Genomic DNA, 20,036 nt, shown 5'->3' with positions numbered 1-20,036 from the left:
GCTTGCTAACTCTTGAACGGTTTGATTTTCAGAACTGTGATTAATTGGTATGTAGGTTATGTGTCGAGAAAACGATACGTCAGGAGTTTGTTTCGTTGTATTGTTTAAATCCACGAATTGTATAATGATCAATGTGAATACTTTCGGTGAAGAGATTCTGTTCCCTCGTGTGCCACCATTTTGCGGAGTTAGGGAGTTGTATTCGACTCGTCAGCCGGAGTGTTTTCACAATTTTTCTTACTCTCGTCTACGAATCGTCAACTATTGGGTTGTTTGGAAAGTTATTACGTTTTTTTTTTTTTTTGGTGAAAATGAAACAAGATTTTCTCCATTATGGAAAACGAAATTACTTTCCGAGCAACCCGATATCTCACTTCCTTTTCAATATTTCTCTTCGAACACTGTACAGCGTAACACCTCTTGCTATAATAATTGTATTCAAGTAACTGGAATAAAATGAAAGAAATTATTGTGTTGCGTTGATAAACGAAGTAAAAGAAACTTATTTAAAAACTGTCGTTTCTCACGTTCTGCCATACTCCAGAAAAAGACAAACGAAGCAGGGTTGGAAAAGTTTGCTATTCGATATATAATTTAAATATTTATACACTCTACAAAAATCGTGTTTCATTTCCACCAAAGAAAAAAAAAAACGAAATGACTTTCAGAACAATCCAATAATTTATTTCATAATTATTTGTGTAAATTTTCAATGAAATTTTTCTTTCTCGAGGGACAGTCGGATCATTCGTCGTTGAACACTCGAATACGTAGAAGTAAACTACGAACGAGGACGTTACCGAGTGACGACTTTGAAGTGAAATTTCTATCCAAAGATCTATACCAGCGCGGTAAATTGGAACTACGTTTATTGCAAACGTTACGACGCGGAGGCCTCGTTATCCACGCGTGTGCGCGTGTGTATGCGTGTGCCGCGTAAGAACTCCAGTCGAGGGCACTATAGATAATTTTCTGGGCAGCTGCTGCGACCGTTGGGACGCGTGCCCCGATCGTAACAGCTGCTCCAACACAAACGCGTTTCGATCACAAACACGCTCTTTATCTTTCACTCTTCGTGCACCAAATACACTGTCTGTGCTCGTACGTACCGACGTACGCCTCGCTAACGGCCGAAAAGTCATTTTCGTGGAACGGGGAAGAACCCGATACGTACGAACGTGGATCACCGGGAACGCTCGCAGAGGGAGAAATCGTTGGAAAAATATAACGGCGGGGGACTTCAACGCTGGATCGGGACAGCTCGAAACGATCGGCTAGACCGCGCTGGAAACGATCCATTTGCACAAGAAGTGACCGGGGCTTTCATGCTCGAACGAATCGAATGATTTTTTCAGTTGAGACACTTGGGTGAACTGAAATGGTGGAATGCGTTACGGTGAAAATATGGAAATAATGAAATATTGGAGAATATTGAAAACGAAGGGACACGAAACGATACTTTCCTCGAGCATTCATATTCGATGGTTAATCTTTGAAATACGAGTAGTAGTAAGTAATCGTTGAAATACAATGGCTTTAGATGATCGTTGAAGGGTCTGGGTCCAAACGGACCCGTAATTTTATCTCGTGCGAATGTTTCGAATAAAAATTCGATTCTCGTATTGTACTTTTTTCAATTCTTGAGGAAAGTGACTGGGGCTTTCATGCTCGAGCGAATCGACCGATTTTTTCAGTTAAGACACTTGGGTGAACTGAAATGGTGGATTGCGTTACGGTGAAAATATGGAAATAATGAAATATTGGAGAATATTGAAAACGAAGGGTCACGAAACGATACTTTCCTCGAGCATTCGTATTCGATGGTTAATCTTTGAAATACGAGTAGTAGTAAGTAATCGTTGAAATACAATGGCTTTAAATGACCATTGAAAGGTCTGGGTCCAAACGGACCCGTAATTTTATCTCGTGCGAATGTTTCGAATAAAAATTCGATTCTCGTATTGTACTTTTTTCAATTCTTGAGGAAAGTGACTGGGGTTTCATGGTCGAGCGAATCGACCGATTTTTTCAGTTAAGACACTTGGGTGAACAGAAATGGTGGAATGCGTTACGATGAAAATATGAAAATAATTCAATATTGGAGAACATCGAACAGAGATCGAGAACGAAAGGTTCACAAAATAATACTTTCCTCGAGTATTCGTATTCGGTGGTTAATTTTTGAAATTTTTGAAAGTGTTTTGAAGGGTCTGGGTCCAAATGGACCCGTAATTTGATCTCGTGCGAATGTTTCGAATAAGAATTCGATTCTCGTATTGTACAATTTTCAATTATCAAGAAAAGTTGTGCTAATGGTACAATCGAAGGAGGTAAATCTCTCTTCGGGTCTGAAAAGACCCAGGTGCGACAAGACAAGGGTCAAGTGAGTATTCGTGTCGAGGTACGTCGATTTCTTGATTTATTTCCGGAGACACTATAAGATTTTTCGGTACGAAGTTTTCGCAAGGTATTTATCCACGTTTATACTAGATTCACGATTTTTTTGGAACGAAAATAATCAAAATTGCAGGAGTTGTACAATCTTAGGTGAAGCGTGTTTTGAGAAACTGGTCCGAGTGGATGACGCGATTCCTCTCGTTCTGCTTATGCGACACGAAAACACCAAACGGTGTCTCGATCGACACGAAAGTATGTCAAAAACAATTTCGAGAATTTAAAAAAAATTGAGGCTTTTAAAGTTCGAATATTAATATCTTTGTGTCTTTTTCGCTCTTAGCGTACTGGAAAAAATAGAAAAAGCCATCAAATATTAATATAGTATTCGAGGTTCTACGTGGTAAAGGAATATCTGCTGAAGATTCTCTCGAAATTTGAAGTAAATCGGTCGTTTTGAACTCGAGATATACCGTCAACCAGTTACAGAAATGCAGATTCGAGAAAAACGCGTTTAAAGTTTTCCTTATGCACGCACCGAGCCGTGCACTGCACTTTTTGAACGCCTGTAGTTTCGTTAATTTTACGAATTCATGGAAATCCTTTCCCACGAAGATTTTCGAAGTCAGCTGCCACGAGAAAATTGAAAAATTGAAAAATCGATCTTTTCGAAATTCTAAATCGAAATACCCGATGAAAGTACGTTCCGCTTCGTTCGAACGAATTTGTAAAAGTATGCGTGTCGTGTCATGGACGATGTACTCGGTGCAACGAATTTCAAATGAAGGAAATTTAGTCCGATTTATTCCAACGATAACATCCTCCGTTAAACGACGGTACTGACGTCGTCGTTCGCGGAATTGCGATCGTTGGCTACGAAAGTGAAGCATACTTTCCGCTCGAACGATTTATCAACGGAGAATTTTGTTCCGGAACAACGAGAAAGTCCACTTTCCTCTTTTCTTGTCTCGACGAGGGGTCGACGTGCATTTCGCTTTCGATTTTTATCAGTCTTGGCCCTTTTATCGTTCTTTCGAACTCTTCCCGCAGGAGTGCTTCGCGTTCGATAGTCGTTGACTCGACCCTGTACCAACCCTCTTAATACTAATAGTTTAGGCGACCACGGAGGGACCGTGCTTATGTAATTTGATCTTGCTTGTACAAATATTTTGAATAAATTATTTTATCGTACCTCCATCAATTTCTAAGGAAAACTGTATTAACGATACATAATTACGCGATGAAAAAGTCTCAAACGGAATCATAATTCGACCATATTTACACAAATATTTCGAATAAAAACTCCATTATTTCTATTTGCACCTTGTTTCATTTTTAAGGAAATTGTACTAATGGTATAATTGAACGTTGTAAAAGTTTCTTTGGGTCCAAGTAGATCCATTATTTGAAATCCTTGCAGAAATGTTTCAAATCAATTTTCCATCATTTCATTGTACGTTTCTTAATTTTTCAGAAAAGCTGTATTAACGATACAATTGAACGATATAAAAATTCCGTTAATTCATCGTATTTTTTTTTAATTTCTAAGAAAATTTGTATTTACGACGGATATAATTAAACGGTAAAAGAGTTTCTCTGGGTCCAAATAGACCCATAATTCAATCTCAAACATCTCAAATAACAATTCCATTACTTCCTAGTACCTTTTTGAATTTCTAAGGAAATTTGTATTTACGACGATATAATTGAACGGTATAAAAGTTTCTCTGGGTCCAAATAGACCCATAATATGACCTCAAACATCTTAAATAAAAATTCTATTACTTCCTAGTACCTTCTTGAATTTCTAAGAAAATTTCTATTTACGACGATATAATTAAACGGTAAAAGAGTTTCTCTGGGTCCAAATAGACCCATAATTCGACCTCAAATAAAAATTCCATTACTTCCTAGTACCTTCTTGAATTTCTAAGAAAATTTCTATTTACGACGATATAATTAAACGGTAAAAGAGTTTCTCTGGGTCCAAATAGACCCATAATTCGACCTCAAACAAAAATTCAATTACTTCCTAGTACCTTTTCGAATTTCTACGAAAATTTCTATCTACGACGATATAATTGAACGGTATAAAAGTTTCTCTGGGTCCAAATAGACCCATAATTCGATCTCAAACATCTCAAACAAAAATTCCATTACTTCCTAATACCTTCTTGAATTTCTACGAAAATTTGTATCTACGACGATATAATTGAACGGTATAAAAGTTTCTCTGGGTCCAAATAGACCCATAATTCGATCTCAAACATCTCAAATAAAAGTTCCATTAGGAACTTCTATTCCATTAGGAATCCTAGTACCTTTTTGAATTTTGTACGAAGATTTGTATCTACGACGATATAATTGAAGCAACGGTGTTTCTGGGTCCGAGGAGACCCATGCACGGTAGAACGAGGGGTCAAAATCGAGAAACGTCGTGCGTGGATGCCGTCGGAGATCGAGATTCGGAAAACACGGTGCTCGCACGTGCGTAGTCATTTACGTGACACGCGTCGAAACGCGTGTCGTCTCGTTTCTCTTTTGTCGGTCGTTTGAACCCGTGCTCCGGCAATGAGTCATCGAACCTTTTTCCATTGTCAGTTCGATGTTCGCGCGGCACTGCGGTATCCGCGGGCCACTGAACCGTTCAATTATTTGCGTAGACCGAGGTGGAAGGTCAAATTAAATTTTGCATGGAAGTTGTCGCCCCGTCTGCGAGCTTTTTCATCGCGTACACCCCTGTGCAAAAGTATCAGGAGTTGGGTTCCACTCGTCGAATGTGAATCTGAAATTGTTGTAAAATTGTCGAAAGAAATGGAAGAAACATTGCGTAAAAGAATCTCTTCTGTGCAAAAGAAGTGGGGAACTATTACACGTGGACACGTTGAAACAGAATATTAAAAATTTGCGTTGCTGACGAAGAAAGAATTTCTTTCTACAGGTATAATGCAATAATTTGAATATTTGAATATAATTCAAAGAACTTTACGTTGAGAATTTTATTCTTCTGGAAACTATTTCTTTTTTAACGAAATTTTAGCTAAGTCTTTGGATAAAAAGAAACACAAATGGAATATCCTCTTCCGCGTAAAACAATTTTTTAAAGATATTTTTGACGACTTTGTTTCTTCGTGAGATATTCAACCGTATCGAGATAAAATGGACGTTTTGTGTACGAGGTTATAAATTTACCAAATTGTATTGTAATTCTTGTAAATTATTTAAAATTTTGATTCGTGTAAATATCCTTCGTTGCACCGATAAAAAGTCATTTCGTCTGCGTTGACGAAAAGAGTGTCTAACCATTGAATCGTGGAAAATGATAAAAATTGAGAATTAAAAATAAAAGAAATCCATACGCCCAACTATAACCCATGCTATGTGGATTATGAATCATTGCTTTTTCATTTTGGACAATACTGTCCTTGGACATCTGTTCTCCAAATGTTGGCCAAGTAGCTCCACGTGATTAGGCATAAGAAAATTAAAAATTTTTCAATAGAATTTAATCCCTGAACATCTCTGACAACAATTCTAACGAAAGCTATCGAGTTCTACATAGCTATCGTAAAATTCAAAATTTTTAATAAAATATAATCGTTGAACACCTTTTCCAGCAATTCCAGCGAAACAGTTCCACGAGATTGGCTCCAACCATCGCAAAATTCAAAATTTATAAATAAAATTTAGTAAATTATCAATTTACACTTTCACCTAAAAATAAAGTTACCAGAAATCGCGTCCAATTGTCGCAAAAAATTGTTTCTTACACTTTCAAAGATACCTAAATACCCACTATTCGTCTTTCGAATAAATTTGAACTGTTTATATACTCACCATGAAACATAAAATATAAAATGCACATTGGTAAGAGTCACTCGAGTAATCTAAAGTTTATTTCATACCTGTATATTTTTTACACGACAAATACGATCGTAAACAAGATTTATAATAGAATTGAACCTTGGTCGTTTACCAGCTCGTCACCAGGGATTTACCCATTCCGGATAATTGAAATCGCAGGTAAATACCTGGATTACAGCTATTATTCACCGAATGTCCCAAATACGGTACCTTTCTCGTTTCTGGTAGCCATTCGGCTCTAAAATGAGTCCTTCGGTTTGTTCTTCGTACGGTTAAACTGTGTCTTTATAACACACAATTGAGTCGAGTCGAGGGTTAGCAACCCGTAACAAACTTTATTAATCCTCCTTTTAATTGCTTTGTCGATAGTGAGCAACCGGGTACCATAATTATTATGCCGGTTATTAGAATCGACTCGCAAGTCGTCCTCGTTGGGAATTATTCGTTGGTAGTTGAATTGTGCATCGACCCTTTGTCGTAGAGAAAAACGGTGGTAAACTCACCTTTGTATTATTGTTTAGCAACAGCTTAGCTAAAAGGTCGAGTGCCGAGCCTATGTGTTTCCACTGAGAAGAATAAAGGTTAGCGCGATCCTTCGCGAGGATTCTGGGATTAGGTTCGTTCGTACTCCCGATGTTGGCTTCGTGGCAAAATAATATTTACAACGAGTATCCACTCTGTAAATATTTGTCGTTGTCGAAGTATTTTCGATCGTGAGATGTTAGGGATGGATGAATGAATTTAAGGGAGTTAGGATTCGAAATAAAATATGGACCTTTTTAATTTAAAATTAATATATATACATATATGTATGTATGTGTGTGTATTTGTATGTATTGGTTAGGGTGACTTCGAAAAATTATTAAAAGAGAAAAAAACACGATAATCAAATAAATACGTAAAAGTCATAAAAAGTAAAATGAAAAATAACACATAAAATATAAAATGCATTTTGGCAAGTGTCACTTAAGTAATCTAAAGTTTATTTCATACCTGTATATTTTTTACACGACAAATACACTTTTCACACAAATTTCACTTTTTACACTATTTTAAACGTACAATTTTTTTCGGTACGATACGTTAAAATGGTCGATGCGTTTTACACTCTTTGCAGCGTGAGATTCTTCGAGATTAACGATGAGACATAAAGAGACGTTCTTTTCGCGAGGAAAACTTGTCCATCGATCATTTTTCCCGTTATTGCTTTCCTTCGACGGAGTGGAAACAATAATAACCGTGTCGTCACCCATTGGGAATCTTTCTAGTTGATATTTACACCGTTTTCTCTCTCTCGTTGTATCTTCTCGATTTACAAGAGTAATACTTTCGTTGCACATAGGAATAATTATTTCGCCGGTTTCGAAATTGTTTACGGAATACAATCGTTGTACTGTGTTTGCTAAGAAACAATTTCCAGAGAACACGAAATTATTTTCCCATTCTAGAAATAATCTACATTCGTGTACCACCAAGTAAACAAATTTCGACACAAATTTCCACTGTTATTCATTTTCAAAGAAGCATCGATACTTGCTATCGTTACTATCGCTATCGTTGTTATTCAATTACCACAAAACTACGGCTCTTGTAATTTTAGCGTTAAATTATAAGAGTTGCACAATCACTGGAACCTCATACGCGAAGAAAATCTCCACTATTCTCAAAACGGTAACGTTTCGTGACCAAGCTGCCGTTTTTCCCCAAGAAACGTAATGTCTTCGCCAACAGAGACCTGCAAGAATGATAAAAATTGATAAAAATCCTTTCCAACGAGTGTTCTTCCAGCCTGAAAAGAATGCTGGTGCACGAACGGTTAACGCGTGTAAACGCGTTGCATTTTTCCGTATCTAAGTGTGACATCGTTCCGCGAGCGCGGAAAATGGCGCGAAGAAGGCTTAAAGCCGCGCGAAGGTTCGTCTATACGTCGCTGTTGTCCCTTTCACTGGGAACCGACCGCGTGGGAGGCCTGTTCAGGATCTCGTAGCAATTTCAACCCGAACTAGTCTTCGTTCGTGGCTCAGTCTCCGTCGTAGTCTCTCGGTTGATTCAACCATTCTTTCAAATTTCGAGGGAAAAGGTTTCACGAACGTCGAGACTCCATCTCCGTTTCTTGGAGTTGCGGAGGACTGGGTGTCTCGTGGGATGGTGTTGAAAATGTTCGAAAATGTGTTCGTGAACAGTTGGTTGAAATCGTTCGGTGTATCGAGTGTTGAGAAACATTCCGCGCGCGACCTTCGACGATCTTAACACGGTGCTAATGACAGCGTGACCATCGTTGTCGAACGTCTTCGATCGACACCTATTCGTCTTTGTTTTCGTTGGAGGTTAGTGCGCGTAAGAGTACCGCGAGATTGTTGGACGAGAGATCGATCGGGACAACGAACTATTTATCATCGATGTGGAATCGAGATTGGTCGTTAATCCGATCGGTGATTTCCCAAGAGATCGAAAAGCATCGGGAGTTGTGTAGGTTTGTAACGCGATGGAGGGGCACGGTGTGCAAGAAATCGGGTGAAAAGATCGTCTGAGAAAAGTCGAGCGACGGCGAGCACCGGTACACACGCGTGCGAGACATCGCTTCGCAATCGAGGATCGGGTTGCGCAATATTCGGTCGCGGTCGGGAAAAAGAAGGAGGAAGGAAGAAAAAGAAGAGGAAGAAGAAGAAGAAAAAGAAGAAGAGAGGAAGAGGAAGGAGGAGGGGTAGGTGGAGGAGGTGGTGGAAGGTTGAAGCAACGACGACGCGTCGGTTTGTTAAACTTGTTCACCGTTCCGCGTTCACGCTCATTGGATACGGCCCCGGTGGGCCGAGAGAGCCTCTTCTTCTTCCTCCCTCGGTTTTCGTCCTCGTTCTATTGTTACGAGCGAGGATTGCACAACCGCGCCGAGAGTCACGAAGAAATCCACGCGACGGAGGGACGAAGATTTCAATTAAGCCGTTGCGGTTAGCATAATTGGCCCGGCTCCGGCTGCTCCCTTCTGCTACCGCCCGGAAATTATTGAAGACTCTTTTCTGGATTAACGCGGAGGTATCGTGGGTAGCGAAACCAGTACCGATTCACCGCGAGAATCAACGAGTTCTTCCTCCTCGACGTTACCGAGTTTTCGCGACCGTTTCCGACCCTGTTCGCCGCGCATCCGCGTCTCGACGTTCTTCACGGTATTGTTCTGGACGCTGTCCCACTGACGCTGTCTTCAACGCTGTTCCGCTGACGCTGATTTCAAAGTTGTTCCACTGACGCTGTTCTCGATACTGTTGTGGACGCTGCTCCACTGACGCTGCTTTCAGAATTGTTCCACTGACGCTGTCTTCAACGCTGTTCCGCTGATGCTGATTTCAAAGTTGTTCCACTGACGCTGTCTTCAACGGTGTTCCACTGACGCTGTTCTCGATACTGTTGTGGACGCTGCTCCACTGACGCTGCTTTCAAAGTTGTTCCACTGACGCTGTCTTCAACGGTGTTCCACTGACGCTGTTCTCGACACTGTCGTGGACGCTGCTTTATCGACGCTGTTTCACTGACGCTGCTGTCAAAGTTGTTCCACTGACGCTGTCTTCAACGCTGTTACACTGACGCCGATTTCAAAGTTGTTCCACTGACGCTGCTGTCAAAGTTGTTCCACTGACGCTGTTGTCAAAGTTGTTCCACTGACGCTGTCTTCAACGCTGTTACACTGACGCTGTCTTCAACGCTGTTCCACTGACGTACCAAAGGCTGTTTTACTGTTATTTTAAACTCTGTTCCAATGACGCTGTTCTCAATGCCGTTTTAATAACGCTGCTCTCAATGTTGTCATAATGCCGCTATTACACTGACGCTATTGTCATAATAATGCTGTTCCAATGACGCTGTTTCAATGACGCTGTTCTCAATGCTATTCCATCAACATTGTTTCACCGACATTGTTCTCGACGTTATTCTACCGACGCTATTCTCGAGGCTGTTCCACTGACATTGTTCTCAACGTTGTTCTACTGACGCTGTTTTACCGACGCTGTCCCACAGACGCTGTTCTACTGACACCGTTCTAACAACGCTGTTCCATCACCGATGTTCCACTGACGCTGTTCCATCAGCGACATTCTACTGACGCTGTTCCATCAGCGAATGTTCCACTGACGCTGTTCCGTCAGCGATATTCTCCTGACGCTGTTCCATCAACGATGTTCCACTGACGCTGTTCCATCAGCGACATTCCACTGACGCTGTTCAATCAGCGATATTCTCCTGACGCTGTTCCATCATCGATATTCTCCTGACGCTGTTCCATCAGCGATATCCTCCTGACGCTGTTCCATCAGTGATATTCTACTGACGCTGTTCTACCCTCACCGTTCTAACGACACCGTTCGAAAAACGATGTCCTCCTGACGCTGTTTCCGTTGCTCAACGTTCCCCACGATGTTCCACTGACGCCGCTCCCAACGTTGCCCTCAGCGTTAACCTACCGACGCCGTTCCTACGACACGCTGACCGGCGTGTCACCCGGTACATTTCGTTCACGGTCAAGTGCCTTTTATTCCGAAGCAACAGGAAACGGGCGAGCAATTTCCGTTGGAGGGAACCAGGCCAGGATACCTCGATTACGTGCGCGCGGTGTCTGGGAAATTTAATGGCATCGGCGATGCGTTGCCGCGCGCCAGGTGCGGTGAACTTCTCGTCGTTGGTAATATCGAACATTTTCTATTCCCGCCCCAATTAGCCTCGTTCCTTCCGCGGCTAGCACCGCGTTCAAGCCGAGTTACGTAACACCGTCACCGAATCGTACAACCATGGAGAACGTGTACGTGATAAAGGTGAAAACCAAGCCACCGTTGTCCTCGCTCTATCCGTCGGAGCGTCGTTACTCAGCTTCGACAGTGGGCGGTCTGTCTTTCGTTCATTTCGGTCTTGGGGCACTGTCTTTGCTACTGGGTAGCCTCGCTCTGTCCATCCAAGGACCGATACTGTCGGTCGCGTGTCTGGTCCCGTTCGTGACGGGTCTGCTCGCCTGGCGACGTTGGTACATCGATCGTAACATCGCCATCTTCTTCTACGGTAGCCTGTTCTCCCTAGTAGCGGCGATTCTTTGCTTCGTGGCCACGGTGTTCGATATCGCGGCTGCTGCCGAGAACACAACTGGATCCCTGTGGTCTCTCGAGAAGATTCTCGAGCAACCACGGGGTCGTTCCCACTTGGACGTACATCCGGTTAACGACACATCGAACAACGAGACCGGGTTACTCGACGGGGACATCCTCGAGGCGAGCAATTTCAACGCTCCTACGCCAGGGATAGTGATCGACAACATGTCCAATATATCCGGATACATTCTTAGAACCACGACCAACACCTCCACACCGATTATCGAGGAATTCGAGACTTCGAGGGATTACGGTACGACCGAAGTGTCTATGGTCGCGGACAACTTGCAATCGGTTAACGTCACAGAGGAATCCTTGGAGAGCATCAAGAGCAGGGTGATGTCCTTCTGGCAGAAGAACTATCGCGACGCTTCTCACGCGAAGATCCTCCTCACGGTGAACGTGTTGGTCGCCTCGCTTTTGGAGGCGTTTTGGTCCGCTTTGAGCGCCAGGATCGCGTTGCGCGGGATGTTGAACCGGTTGCCGGAATCGGGCTACGCCAATGGCGGACGTTCGAACTCGGAACGAGTTTTGGCGGGAAAGAGGAAGCCACCGGCTCCCAGGCCCGATATATTGGATCACGATCGACGACTATCGGACAGCTTGCAGAATTTGAACGCGTTGCACGGTCTGAGGAACTCCGGACCGGGCTTGCCCTTACCGGAATCCAGTAGGGAGTTCAGGGAAAGGGTGGAGAGATTCCTGGCGAATCAAGCTGCCCACAGGAACGTCGAGGGATCTTGCTCTTGAGATTTGGGGGGAAGAGAGGATTGATTCAAGAGGGATAAACGTTTACACGAAAGTGATTCTTCACCATTTTTTTTTCAAACTCCATGGAATCTTCTCGTCACTTTTCTTTGATATTTTGAGACGTCAGTTTGTCTTTTCTTTTTTGGTAGAATTTGTCTTTTCTTTTTTGGTAGAATTTGTCGAGTTTTCGTGAAGCAATAAATGTTATTCTCCGTGGACCTTCCTATTAGTAGGTCTGGTATTATTTTACGTCGATCTGGAGTAAATAATCGAACGGAGTTTTCTTTTAATCGAATCACGGGTCGTGATTGAAAATATTTGAAATCAACGGTTAGAGACGGTTATGGTGTTTCTCTGGATATTTTCAGAGGTGTTTGTATATTTATGGACATAGTGTTTTATATTTGCAGGCTGTTTTCGATCTCGGTACACCTCACGAACATAGTTGCGGGGACGATGATTTTCAATGTGTGGATTTTTATATATGGAGAGTTTAAATATTAATTCGATAACGATAACAGTGACAGATGATAATAGCTATGAATTTTCCATATTTTTGCTACGGTGGATAACGCGTGTAAATTCTACGAAATATATATATATATAGTTTAATTTAGAAATTAATTCTACAATGGTGACAAAGACAAGTGAAAATAGTTATAGATACGATAATTTCTGCGCTATGGATTTTTTGCTATTGAAAACAATGCGTATAAATTATACGAAAAATATATAGTTTAATTTAGAAATTAATTCTACAATGGTGACAAAGATAAGTGAAAATAGTTGCAGATACGATAATTTCTGCGCTATGGATTTTTTCCTATTGAAAACAATGCGTATAAATTCTACGAAAAATGTATAATTTAATTTAGAAATTAATAGAATAATGGTAACAGCGAAAAATAAAAATAGTTATGTAACGAATGGTTATAGAAACGATGATTCCTATGCTGCAAATTTTCGTGCGACATCTGTGAAGTCTACGAAGAATATATAGTTTAATTTAGAAATTAATACGATGACGGTAATAGCGACAAATAAAAATAGTTATGTAACGAATGGTTTTAGAAACGATGATTCCTATGCTGCAAATTTTCGTGCGACATCTGTGAAGTCTACGAAGAATGTATAGTTTAATTTAGAAATTAGTACGACAATAATAACGACAGATGAAAACAATTATAAGGACGTTCGCTGCACTACGGATTTTCCATATTTTTGCTATTGCGAATAACACTTGTAAATTGCATGTGAAATATACAAATTATTTTCCAACTGGTGGTACGACTCGAAAAGGGGTGAATCTTTTTGCAAAAATAAATCGAATACTTAGACTGACATTTTTTTTGCACGAAACTACGCATCCGAATAAATCAATCTTCTTGCAAAAATAAATCGAATAATTAGACTGACATTTTTTTGCACGAAACTACGCATCCGAATAAATGAATGTAAAAGAGTACGCGTGCAATTACATAACACGATCTCACGCCTACGTTTAATAAAAATCATTGCAAATATACTACATCGCTGCTCGGATTTGTAGGTAATTTCATCGTTTAGTTCATAAAGGACGAACAATGTTTGAAAATTTCTAATCCTTGTATTATATTTCTGGCATTATTTTCCAGAGTTTTTCTTTCCTTTTTAAATAAAAGAGCAATTTTCATACAAGAACAATCCGTTTGGACTGACCATGACCGGAAGTTCGAATCGAGGACGATAACAAGTCACAAGATTGATAATGTTTATAAATACGAACAGAAATTAATCTATGGTATAGACAAGTACACGTAGATAATTATTCGAAGAATTGTTTACTTGGAATTATTCGAGAACGAAGCTTTTTAATTATTCGAGAAAATCGCGTTCTATATTTTCCATTTATTTTTTGGGTAAAGCGTAGATTCATTCTTTTTTTGTCCAACTATCAGTTTGGCAACACTCTTGTATTTTATAATTAATACGATAACGTTAATAACGACAAGAGAACGTCCAGAGGGACCGTGATTTCTGAGCTACAAATTTTTTGCATTCACTATGTACGTTAATGTTCATAACGCGTGAAAATGTATGCTGAATATATTTCAGAAATTAATACCGTAACGTTAACAACGACACGTGAAAATACCTAAAAGGGTGATGATTTCTACGATATAGATTTCCTGCACTGATGATGACATCGATAACGCTTGAAGTGTGCAGTATACAGGGTGTTTTTACTAACTAGAAACAATAAAATATTTTGCACAGGATTCAAGTTGTACGAGAAAAAGTTCTTACAAAAATTATTCGATACAAAAGCAGAAAGTGCTGTAAATATTTTTTATTCGGGTAGTGTAGTAAGACATACTTTAAAATCGATTTTTCTTTAATAGAACCAGAAAAGACTGAAACTTTATACCAAATCACTCTTCGATGAACTTTCTTTCAACAGATTCGATTTCTGTTCTTTTCAAGACAACAGTAACAATCTTCAAATCAACACTTTGCTATAAATTCAATTCTAAACCTTTCAATTATACGGTAATAATTTTTGAAAGAACATTTTTTTCCAAAATCAATTCTGTACATTTCAAATATATAGTAATAATTTTTAAACACACCTCCTTCTTGTAACTTCAATTCCGTACCTTTCAACTACACAGTAATAATTTCTTAAAGAACATATTTCCCCCAAAATCAATCCTGTACTGTTCAAGCATACAATAGTCAATTTTTGAAAGAACATTTTTTTCCGAAATCAATTTTGTATATTTCAAACATATAGTAATAATTTTTAAACACACCTCCTTCTTGTAACTTCAATTCCGTACCATTCACCTACACAGTAATAATTTCTTAAAGAACATATCTCCCCCAAAATCAATCCCGTACTGTTCAAGCATACAATAGTCAATTTTTGTAACAATTTTTGCTACAACTAGAATTCTGCACGAGATGTTCCATTTATTTCACCATACGAGAACACCCTGTACACTTCGAATTGATACGTTAATTTGAACTATTCTTTCAACAGAGACACGTTTCCATAGATGAAATCCTCGAGTAACAGTCCCCCTTGGAATAATTCGTTAATACCTCACGATCGTAAGGTCATCGATAATGCGAATCGATTATGCAACGAAAGTAATAAACGTCTACGCAGCGTATACTGCTAATTTCCTTCGTCCACGGCTACGTTAATTGACCCGAAGCGATAGAAACGTACCGTAGAGCTTGCTGGGGAGTAATTTGTATTTAAACAACGTCCCGCGAAGTCGACCGCGATTGCAACAGAGTGGTGCACATATAGAAGCGGTCGATTCGGCCGCGCAATTGGGTACAGTTAAAGAACGGTAGTTATTTACGAGTAGTGTTCGTTCCACGAGATCGTATCGGCCGCGACACCATCCTGGAAAACACTTAATTACAATTTATTATGATTCGGTCGGAGCGTTCCGTCGCTACCGTTAATTAAAACGCTTCGACCGAATAACGTCGAGATCCTCTTCAACTGGAGTAGATCCCATCTTGAGGGACGCGCAGCGTTGCCCGCGTGAACGACAACCGTGTAAATTCGGTCGTTTCTCGCAATTAGTCGGCAATTACGTGCTCGTGGAAACAACGATAAACGGAGCCCTCGTCCGTGACCGATTCTACTCTTCGTTGCGTCAGAAATCGAAACGTTGCGGTCGATACATCGATCGAGATACCGGGGAGAGGGTAGGATGTGGTGGAGTGTTGTTTTTTAATTTTATCAATGAAGGATACTAGGTTGTTCGATAAGTACTGTTCAATGTAGTACTGTTCGATAGGTTTTGACGTTCGGTAAAATTAATGGAAGATACTAGATTGTTCAATAAGTTTTGCTGTTCGATAAAATTGATGAAGGATACTAGGTTGTTCAATAAGTACTGTTCAATGTAGTACTGCTCAATAGGTTTTGTCGTTCAATAAAATTAATGGAAGATACTAAGTTGTTCAATAAGTACTGTTCAATGTAGTACTGTTCAATAGGTTTTGTCGTTCGAGAAAATTAATGAAAGATACTAGATTGTTCAGTAAGTACTGTTCAATAAGCTTCGTCGTTCGATAAAATGAATGAAAAATACTAAGTTGTTCAATAAGTACTGTTCAATGTAGTACTGTTCAATAGGTTCTGTCGTTCAATAAAATTAATGGAAGATACTAGATTGTTCAATGTAGTAATGTTCAATAAGTTTTGTCGTTCGATAACATTAATGAAAGATACTAAGTTATTCAATAAGTACTGTTCAATGTAGTACTGTTCAATAGGTTTTGTCGTTCGATAACATTAATGAAAGATACTAAGTTGTTCAGTAAGTACTGTTCAATGTAGTACTGTTCAATAGGTTTTGTCGTTCGAGAAAATTAATGAAAGATACTAGATTGTTCAGTAAGTACTGTTCAATAAGTTTTGTCGTTCGATAAAATTAATAGAAGATACTAGGTTGTTCAATAAGTACTGTTCAATGAATCGATCGAGATACAGAGGAAAGGTTAGAATGCAATGGAAGATTTTCTTTTAATTTTATTAATGGAAGATATTAGATTGTTCAATAGGTTTTGTCGTTCGATAACAGTAATGAAAAATACTAAGTTGTTCAATAAGTACTGTTCAATGTAGTACTGTTCAATAGGTTCTGTCGTTCGATAAAATTAATGGAAGATACTAGATGGTTCAATAAATACTGTTCAATAAGTTTTGTCGTTCGATAAAATTAATGAAGAATACTAGGTTGTTGAATAAGTACTGTTCAATGTAGTACTGTTCAATAGGTTCTGTCGTTCAATAAAATTAATGGAAGATACTAGATTGTACAATGTAGTGCAGTTCAATAAGTTTCGTCGTTTGATAAAATTAATGAAAGATACTATTAGGTTGTTCAATAAGTATCGTTCAATGTAGTACTGTTCTACATCTACTGTCGATAAGTTTAACGAACAACAAAACTTATCGAACTGTACTACATTGAACAGTACTATTCAAGTTTTATCGAACGACGAGATTTATTGAACAACCTGTTACATCGTTTTGGCAATTACGTGTTCGTGGAAACAACAATAACCGAAGTTTTATATATATGATGTGTTACACATATTCGATATACATGCACACGTTGAACACGTTACTATCTTTTAAGTGTCATATCACACAGGATGTCCCATTTAAGTTAAACACGAAACGAAGTATCTCGTAGGCAACGAATTAAAAAAATATTCTAACACATGTTGTAAATACATTTTTAAAAATTCAAAGTATCATTTTCAGGACATTTTCGACACCATTCTCGACCAAATTGCGAATAATCGATACATCGAAAGTACTCGTAAATAACTTGATCAGTCACTGACGTATTTGTCAGAAATCTCACGTACTTATCGGACAAGCTCATCAAGGTGGTTGTCGCACTCGTTCATTGTTTCGTACAGTCGAACTTGAACATACAAGCACGAAATTTACAATGGAAACGTCTCGTTTTTACATTGTTCGATCGTTAATCGATCGATCCAGATTACGCGAAACTAATGTTACGTAGAATGAGGCTGTGGCTCTCGTACGCGGGCATACGTGTTGCGAAAGTTCAACGATCGTGCCGCCTGTTGCGAAATCTCATAATCTGATATTGGCCAACGCGGAGAGCGCGGGAGTTCACCAAGAAAATTGCTGACAATAGCGTCGGCCGTTATAGATCCCGCATTCCTCGTTAAATGCTTACCTGGGCGTGTTTCTGTGACATATCGAGCGCGATATAATCGTCGACCGAAGAGAACAATTAGCCGCCCCGCTTTTATGCACCGTCACTTTAATCGAGGACCGTACGAAACGTTTTCACGATGAATTACAAATGGTTAGTTAATAGTGGCTAGATTTTACTAACTGGTCGAAATTACTGTTGTTGATTGATTTTAGAATGAAATTTATTTTAAGAAGTTATTTTTGTTTAGAATTTTTATTTCGATTTTACTCGGAATTTGAAAAGGAAACTATAAACGTTTTCGAGTGTGGATTAGGGGAGACGTGTTTACCAATACTTAAACTGTATATAATTATTTTTCTAAATCGAAAATAATAAAAATTGCACGAACTGCTTATAACCGAATAAAAAATTTTGATAATGAAGGAAATAGCGACACTTTGAAGTTTAAATATGGTTTTTTTGTTTTATCGAGTTTGTAACGTTTTGAAAAAATATAAAGGAATGAACAGTTTTTAAAAATATATTCTTCAAGGGAAGATAATGAAAAGAAAATCGATTTTTTTTTTTAAATTCTAGACAAGAATACCATACTTAAATTCCATAGGATATTTTCAAAAGACGTTGTGACCTTTTCTATTATATAGATAATAAATTCGATAAATTTTATCGAACGTCAAAACTTATTGAACAACCTATTACTATACTGTTCAATAAATTTGATCGAACGACGAGACTTATTGGACAACCTAGTATAATCAATTTACAAGTTTCTCTTTTCCCTTGATTATTGATTTTTCTGAAAACACATACGAGGAATACTTTAATGTAAATCTATCGGCAGTTTTAATGTTAAGAGAGACTCGCGTGTCTCGAAGCAACAGGAATCCTCGTTGAGCATCGTTGAATTGCTCCGAAACGTTTCAAGACCGAGATTCGAACGCTCGTTGTTAATTGTGCCACATCGTTGTACAAAGTTCAATCACCGGATTAACCTCTCGTGTTACGAGTCGCGTACCCGCGTTATCCCCGATTTCTTCCTTCGATGTGTATTTCATTCTGCGAGAAGAACGTTTTACGGATTAATGATCAAGAAGGAGGGGATCTAGCTTTGATTTTTCAAGAGAGTATCGATTTTCGATTGGGAAGCTTTTCGAAAAGGTTAAATATTTGAAAATATATATCTGGAGTTCTATTTTGGAATTGGACGAAAAAAGAAAATTATTAGAAAATTTATTTTATAAATTATTATGCATAAATTATACGTTTTATGATCAAGGAGGAGGGGATCTAGCTTTGATTTTTCAAAAGAGTATCGATTTTCGATTGGGAAGCTTTTCAAAATAAAAGAAATATATTTGAAAATATATTTCTGGAGTTCTATTTTGGAATTGGATGAAAAAAGAAAGTTAGAAAATCTATTTTATAAATTATTATACATAAATTATACGTTTTATGATCAAGGAGGAGGGGATCTAGCTTTGATTTTTCAAAAGAGTATCGTTTCTCGATTGGGAAGCTTTTCAAAATAAAAGAAATATATTTGAAAATATATTTCTGGAGTTCTATTTTGGAGTTTGACGAAAAAAGAAAATTATTAGAAAATCTATTTTATAAATTATTATACATAAATTATACGTTTTATGATCAAGGAGGAGGGGATCTAGCTTTGATTTTTCAAAAGAGTATCGTTTCTCGATTGGGAAGCTTTTCAAAATAAAAGAAATATATTTGAAAATATATTTCTGGAGTTCTATTTTGGAGTTGGACGAAAGAAGAAATTATTAGAAAATCTATTTTATAAATTATTATACATAAATTATACGTTTTATGATCAAGGAGGAGGGGATCTAGCTTTGATTTTTCAAGAGAGTATCGATTTTCGATTGGCAAACTTTTCAAAATAAAAGAAATATATTTGAAAATATATTTCTGGAGTTCTATTTTGGAGTTGGACGAAAAAAGAAAATTATTAGAAAATTTATTTTATAAATTATTATACATAAATTATACGTTTTATGATCAAGGAGGAGGGGATCTAGCTTTGATTTTTCAAAAGAGTATCGTTTCTCGATTGGGAAGCTTTTCAAAATAAAAGAAATATATTTGAAAATATATTTCTGGAGTTCTATTTTGGAGTTTGACGAAAAAAGAAAATTATTAGAAAATCTATTTTATAAATTATTGAGCAGGATTT

At 38.5% G+C, this 20,036-nt stretch overlaps 1 protein-coding gene and 1 long non-coding RNA gene across 3 annotated transcripts in view; both read left to right on the top strand.

Annotated features, from left to right (window-relative positions):
• The window catches only part of LOC143153079 (uncharacterized), an 80,407-nt gene that overhangs the window by 36,699 nt on the left and 23,672 nt on the right, over positions 1-20,036 (top strand). The window lies entirely within an intron of this gene.
• LOC143153076 (uncharacterized) lies at positions 9,002-12,537 on the top strand. The gene has a single exon (XM_076323872.1). It carries the CDS (start codon positions 11,034-11,036, stop codon positions 12,132-12,134), a length of 1,101 nt encoding a protein of 366 aa, XP_076179987.1. The 5' UTR covers positions 9,002-11,033; the 3' UTR covers positions 12,135-12,537.

The sequence above is a fragment of the Ptiloglossa arizonensis genome, chromosome 12, assembly GCF_051014685.1.
Source record: "Ptiloglossa arizonensis isolate GNS036 chromosome 12, iyPtiAriz1_principal, whole genome shotgun sequence".
In the NCBI taxonomy this organism is placed as follows: Eukaryota; Metazoa; Arthropoda; class Insecta; order Hymenoptera; family Colletidae; genus Ptiloglossa; species Ptiloglossa arizonensis.
The sequence above is the reverse complement of the archived record's forward strand: the minus strand, read 5'-3'. Positions and strand labels throughout refer to the sequence as shown.

Bases quoted from the DNA above. Each gene is read 5' to 3' on its own strand.
- LOC143153076 (XM_076323872.1), top strand. From the start codon at position 11,034: ATGGAGAACGTGTACGTGATAAAGGTGAAAACCAAGCCACCGTTGTCC.